Here is a 7,146-nt window from a genome sequence, read left to right as displayed (position 1 = left end):
AAGTTAAAGGGACATTCACATTTTCTTGAACGGGTGTCATCTCGTTTGAATTCACATTCTCACTTCTTTTGCATGTCATTGTCACAAATGTAACTCTTCTATTTGAACTATTATCAAACCTTTTTGTGATCATATGCTAATGTGAAGAGTTATTTGAACTATTATTCAAACTTTTGTCCATTTGTAAATTGGTTGCCAACATATACCTCTTCACATCAACATGCTTGGCATCCGTAGACACAATAGGTTTGAGAGAAACATCAGGGTGCATTATTATCTAATGAAAACAATAACATAACATATTCAAAACACTATTAAAAATGAACACAAAATGATTTCTAAAATGCATCCCCGGAGAAATTCATATAGAATCTGAAAATGCATTTTCAGACGCAACATAACTTTTCCAGACGCATTATATCTTGTTTTGCTCTATCTTACTCTCATTTTTCTCCATTTAATAGTTATTTATATTTGATAGAATATCCATTTTTGACTATGCCATAGCATAGCATCTTGTTGCCTGAAACAAAATTTGAAGAAGAAATAGGAGGACTAATATTTAACACACATCAAGAAAAAAGGGGGAGAAATAAGTGGGAGATAAGGAAAAGAATTGAAGAAACAGAGCATGATCCCTACCACCATATTGATGACATTGTGTGATTTGATAACGACACTCCTTCTTTCTATGTCTTTCTTTTTAATTATAGATTTTTTCCCATTCTGTCTAACATGCGTACGAGGTTTCTCTCCCCTCTCTTCCATTTCCTTATTCCGTTTTATTATACATTTATTTCATACATCCTATTATATAATTAACTGCTTTTAAGTATAAAATTGAAAATATAAATAAATTATATCAAATAGAGTTTAATTGAAATAAACTGAAAGTGTAAAAAAAATTTACACCGTCAGTTAGACGTCGGATATTAAAAGAAATTTAATTTTTATTTTAAAAATCTATAAAATAATACAAACGGATGATGGTGATGAATCGACGGTGTAAAATATTTTACTCTAACAGTGTAAAGTAATTAATCTCTATCAAATAATAGTTTTGCCATTATATATTATTATAGATTATTTAAAAAGACTTTATGTTGCAAATTATTGGCATATGAGCGGTTAATTATCATTTATAGGATTATATGTCAATAGTTAATTGGCATCTTAGGTACACTTGACCCAAAAAAGATTAAAAAATCCCACTTAAAAAAAATCCCTAACCTTCCGCGATAATTTATGTAGTGTAAAAACATTTTTTTACTCAATTAAATAATAAAAAATACAGAATAAGTAGTTATTGAATGTATCAAGTATCATAAAACTTATTAAAAATATTTAGACATAGAAGAATTCAGAACCATATATAGATTATTTACACAACATAGAAGAATTTAGAACTAAAGATAATTTTCACTACATAAATGATGGCATTTACACAGTCATACATACTACTTGCTTACAAATTACAAAGCACTGCATTTACAAATTTACATTATTGAAAAAGTTTCATTCTGAGACCATTACACAAACTACAGAGGCTCAAAATTAGCATCTATAGAGGCTTCTTTTAACATTAGTTTGTTTCTGAAGTGAGCAAATAAAGCTGATTTATTTTTGCTTCAATTTAAAGTATTGTAGCCTTTTAAAAAATTATGTTATGCACTCAGCAGCCGCAAAGACGGTTAAAGCAGAAGTGGATGAATAATGATCTTAAAACACTAAGCAGAGCATAGAGAAACCCTTTGCTTCACTAGTAACTCCTTGAGTTTCCTTATAAGTTGAGGATCAGAGTTCATATAGTCCTCAAAGGATTTCTTCAGTTCCTGCAGCAACCTCTTATCATCATGGGAGGGATAGTTATTTAGCATCTTAGAGAAGAAATTCTTCCATAGCTCGACGTTCCAGTAACTGTTTGATTCAACAACCAAAATATCAGATTCATTCGGAAGTAGTAACTACGTGTAACTATAAAATGAGAAATATACTAGTACCGTTTAAACGGTAGTCTGGGATGATACAGAGAGCCCCCATCAGATGATTCTTTTTTAACAATTTGCATATAGGAATTATGCAGCATCACATAGACAACACCGCAAAGGCCATAGGCATCTACCTGTTGGCAAGTGATACAGAAAAGAAAATTTAAAGACAGACAATCAAGACATTGCATTTGTAGTGTAATTTAAGTAGTAGTGACTCACCTGAAATTTCCATGGCTTACTCTCCTGCATCTCAATGCATCGAAAACCAGAAGTTCTACAATCTGCCTTGAATGTTGTGTGATCTGGAAAGAGACGAAGATCAATCCCTCTTCCCCAGTCAACAAGGCAAAGACCCTGCATGATAAGAAACGGTGTATATACATCATAGTAATAAAAAAACAAAAATATTTGATATCTTCAGGAGAAAAACTGACCTGATCATGCCAAGAACCGGTTCGGTCTAAGAACCCATCTTCTGTGAGGTTACCACTGCAAAATAATATGAAAAACTGAGTATCATCCACAGATTGCAATCATCAAAGCCTCTTGATGCAGCGCTTCATTATTAGAAAATGCATTGGATATCAAACATATCATTCAAATGCTCATCAAAACGAAAAATCTATGAAACATTTGCAAGTAGGTTTTATCTCAATAAAAGATCTTAAAAACCCCACATCCTTAAATACAAAAAAAAAAGTAATAATAACAGTAAAATAATAGTTTGAAAACATTATTACTTTTTAATATAGAACTCATACCTCATAAATTAAGATGGGAAATATTTCAATAATTGCAGTATTACAAGATACAAACAATGTGAAAGACAAATTATCGATGTAAAATATAAGGGAGAGTCAAGTGTTGGTAGAATTGTGATTGTACAAAAATGAGTTTTGTAACAGTGAGCGACACAAGCATGAACTTTAACAGAAGCTGAAATTTACCTAGCATAGCGAACGAGCAGATTATCAGGCTTGAAATCACCATGAATCAAGCCAACATCATGCAAAGTTTCAATCATATGCAACATTTCTGTTGTGTAATAAATGCACAATACTTCTTCCATGGATTTTCCTATGACCACATATGAGTTGATGACATCCTGCATAAAATTTTCAGTTGAATTTCAGTAACACGGGATGTTGAATAAGATAATGAGGGAAATCAAAGGAAATTACTGACCTGTAGGGTCCCATGAGCTAAATAATTACAGACGAGTATGCTAAAGTCAGAGAAGAGATGAACTCTATGAGCAAAACCATAGCTTGACCTCTGATATAGTAAGATGCAAGAGAACTCAGAATAAGTAGATGTTCATAGAAAAAGCAGGTTGATGGTAAAATCGATATTGGCATACTTCTCTGCCAGAGATGCGCTGATCAAGCTGACGATACATGTAAAATTCCCAAGCAAAAGCTGGCTTTTGTATCTGTTGAGTTTCAAAGTACAATCTGATTAGAGAATATGTTATAGGGGGGGAATGATTTGCAGTACCGTCATCACCTTTAGTGCCACAACATCATCAGAATCGTTGTTGACATTTGCCTTGTATACTTGAGCAAAACCACCCTGTCCAGCACAGCCCTTGATGTGGTACTTCATTCCACCTTTGGATATCATGACAAGGACAAACATGAACAATTGTTTGTAAAATAAACTGAAAGTTTCGTCCAAGGAAGCAGCTTAAGGAAATAAATAATAAACTTGCTCTTCTAGAAACTGTTCTGAAACATAGACTAAAAAACCCTTGGGATACGTAATTAATTCAAATTCAACAAGGATTGCCTATTTCATAGTAGGTTAATTTTTTAAGCATTTTCACAATCAAGACAACAAGAGCTTACAGTTACATGGGCTGATAAGATAACAATGGAATTGTAACATGGATTATGAGACTTTCAGGAATTTAATTAACAGACAAGTTGTTCTTCTGCCCATAAAATTTTGCAAAGTATAAACTCAATTAAACCCACTGTGCTGTCAAATAGCAGCCGTCATGGTAGAATGCATTCGCGGATTTTTTGCCAACCGCTTTGGCACATTAGTACAGAACAGCAACCCCATGGTATTTAATGACCGAAATGGTAGGTTAAAATGGAAGACTTTTTGCCTTCTGCCATCTACAATTAATTAAACTGCATACTCATGAAGTAATGCTCAAAATTGATGATCTAAACTCACCATTGCAATTTAAAGTTTTTTGAGTGCCTTGAGAAGAGTTAATTCATACATTTTGGCATCTAGATATGAACTAGACATGCAAAACAAATGACTATGGACAAACCGTTCCGCTTCAGAATTTTTTTTCTTGTTGTTAGGAAGAAGCACCAAATCTTATAACAGAATGCTATCTATAATGCAGAAAATATAAACAAACAAATTCATACAAAATTAACTCTTGGAGAGTTGATCATACGTATACAGAGAGCAGAGAAGCAATCAGAGTATTACACTTAAAAGATGAATATGATCAATACTGGAGATTATGTTCAGACAACTACCTATCTCTATAACTTTGTTCCTTGATGCACTCTTCAAAGTGGATAAGGCCACTTTTCCTGTATAAGATTTAGTGCTCGAACGATACCCCTGAATTGTATTTAAAGATGTGTAAGGCAACGTAATCTTAGTCAAATGTATTAAAATTAAGCATGTAGATAACAAGGATCAAAACGTCTAACATCAAATTTCGTTATTAAAGGATTTATCTTCTTCAAAAGGTCATTCATAGTAGAGGTTTCCCATGGATTAATGCAATTGTTTTCCAATGTAGCAGATTCTATATGATCAACCTGAAATTGAAAGTTACATAAGAATTCTTAAACTGATATTTAGAAATTTCAAAATTGAACCAAGACAATGTTGAGGAAACAAGTGGTAGAGATCATAGAGAATAGCAGTGTCTAAAAGTTGTCTCAATTTTCAACTGAGATTGTTCACTTTTCCAATATTATTTCATACCTTCTGACTTGAAGCAGCATTACATATTTCAGAAATTCTACTGAGAAATAAGGTATGTGCCTTCTTCAACCACTTAACTGGCTCTGCATTTCTGTCAAACATTGACCATACATAAAATTAGAATTACAATCCTACTCGGAAAAATATCACACCAACAAACCAGAATAAAACAGACATGAAACACAACATCCAAAAATGGAACACAAAATATGTTTTGACACCTACGGCCACGTCTACATAAACCCTCTATCAAATATATTTACCATCTCAAAATAAGTATATTTGTAAGTTTTAAATTGGTGCCTAAATGAAGCATTATTTTGAGGACAGTTGAACCCTGCAAGTTTGTTGCTCTCCGATTCTGTAATTTACCAAAATTATAATTTGCAGGATCAAGTTCACTCAATCTTGACATGAAGCTTTGTTTCTAAAAGTGCGGAACTATTTTAATTTTCAAAGAATTAAGATTGGCGGATGATCAGTTCAACTACCTTCAAAAATTGCAAAAGGATATTGAGCCATTTGTATCATAGAGGTTGTATTGATGTAGACATATTTGGGAAATTTTTAAGCTTGGCCTATTTAAATTTGATTAACCGACTGCATATTGGTTCAAAATAAGTGTTTAAGTTGCAGATACTATCATACTATACCAAACCCTCAATCAGGTGTACCAAGAGTCAAGAATGAATTATAAAACTAAAACCACTACTTTTGAAACAATCCTTTATGCTACAATTTGCAAAACATCAAAAGAAACAGGTTACAAAATCTAATCCAAAACACTTACTTGGAAATCCCGAGCTTATAGATCGTGTTGGCATCACACAATCTACCCTTTGCTTCAAAAAAACATGCAGAATACACATAAAGTGAAGCATCATTGGCACATATATTGCTGTTTAGCATTCCTTTGAAAACACTATCAAAATCAGCACTAGCATCCATCTGCATAAAGAAACCAATAAGCCCAAGTTGAGAGCCTTTCAATTTCAAGGTGCCTCAAAGCATCATGTCCTCGTCATCACATCCAAGGTTATCAGTATTTTTGTAAATGCAATAGTTAGTTCGTTGTTACTCTTCTATATATTTGTCAATTATACACAAATTAAGAAACATTCTACTTGTATTAATTTATATTAAGATCATTTCATTTTCCTTATAAATCTTCTATCTCAATTAGGTTAAGCTTTCAGTGTGTGTGAAATGAAGATTGAGGTAGAAAGAGTAAAGAGTTAGGGTTGAGGTAGTTACATATAGGAACCAGATTTTGAGAAATCTGGGATCGTTTCGGTAGCGGTGATTGTCCTTGAATTTATCAATGCAATCTTTGAGTAACTTGCTGAGATTCGGAGTTGAACATTTGAAATCTTCTAGGGCTATTTGGATTGACCTGAAATCACAAATGCGGAAAATTTGTAAAACTGTGAAAGTTTGTGCGCGTGTGCAAGTGTGAATGAAATAGAGATAGAGAAGAGTATAACCGGAGAAAGGGCAAAATGGGATCGTCGACGGCGGTTCTGAAGGCGGTGGAGTGGTGGAGAGTCCCCATTGAGTTGAATTGGAAAATGAGTATTGTGTATGTATGTGAGTGATGAAGCAAACGCGCGGTAGTGGCACGATTTTGAATCTATCGACTTCACCTTATTGTTAAAATAAATACTGAATTAAATAGAGGTATAACAAATTTGAATGTTCAAAAATTGATTTAATAACTTCAGTTAAATTAACTTACTTAATAGTTGTGTAAATATATATTAGAGATAATAGTTATTATTTAAATAAAATTACAAATAATAATAATAATAATATATAAATTTCAAGACTTAAAAAAACATGTAAGTATTATGGATGTAAATTAATTTTACTCTGATATTGATTAAAAACTCACTACTTTATCACTTTATATAATTAATTTCAAAATAATGATTTTTTTATTAAATGTCATTGTATTGTAAAATCTTATAACAATAATGCATGTTTTTGGATAAACCAGTGGCTCTTAATAATGTGGGGGCGCTCTTAAATATATTTATAAATTATGAAATATTTTATCAAATATTATTTACTTAGGTTAATTTGGGATTTGAACTCAATATTTCAAATCGGTCCAAACCATATATATGATTGTTAGACTTAATTTCAATTGAATTTTCATACGATTTGATCTAATTTGATTTGTTGGTCAAAC

At 32.2% G+C, this 7,146-nt stretch overlaps 1 protein-coding gene across 1 annotated transcript; it reads right to left on the bottom strand.

Annotated features, from left to right (window-relative positions):
- Window positions 1-1,397: 1,397 nt before the first annotated feature.
- On the bottom strand, window positions 1,398-6,614 carry LOC127106901 (mitotic checkpoint serine/threonine-protein kinase BUB1). The gene is made up of 14 exons (XM_051044191.1): window positions 6,440-6,614; window positions 6,210-6,348; window positions 5,746-5,903; window positions 4,956-5,046; window positions 4,676-4,786; window positions 4,496-4,583; window positions 3,498-3,601; window positions 3,352-3,423; window positions 3,177-3,266; window positions 2,939-3,096; window positions 2,426-2,480; window positions 2,211-2,345; window positions 2,001-2,122; window positions 1,398-1,917 (listed from the first exon to the last, which is right to left on the bottom strand). The coding sequence occupies exons 1-14, from the start codon at window positions 6,505-6,507 to the stop codon at window positions 1,728-1,730; spliced, it is 1,581 nt and encodes a 526-aa protein (XP_050900148.1). The 5' UTR covers window positions 6,508-6,614; the 3' UTR covers window positions 1,398-1,727.
- Between the last annotated feature and the right edge of the window lie 532 nt (window positions 6,615-7,146).

The sequence above is a fragment of the Lathyrus oleraceus genome, chromosome 7 (genome assembly GCF_024323335.1).
Source record: "Lathyrus oleraceus cultivar Zhongwan6 chromosome 7, CAAS_Psat_ZW6_1.0, whole genome shotgun sequence".
Taxonomy (NCBI): domain Eukaryota; kingdom Viridiplantae; phylum Streptophyta; class Magnoliopsida; order Fabales; family Fabaceae; genus Lathyrus; species Lathyrus oleraceus.
Note: the sequence above shows the minus strand (reverse complement) of the source record. Positions and strands in the feature narration are given on the sequence as shown.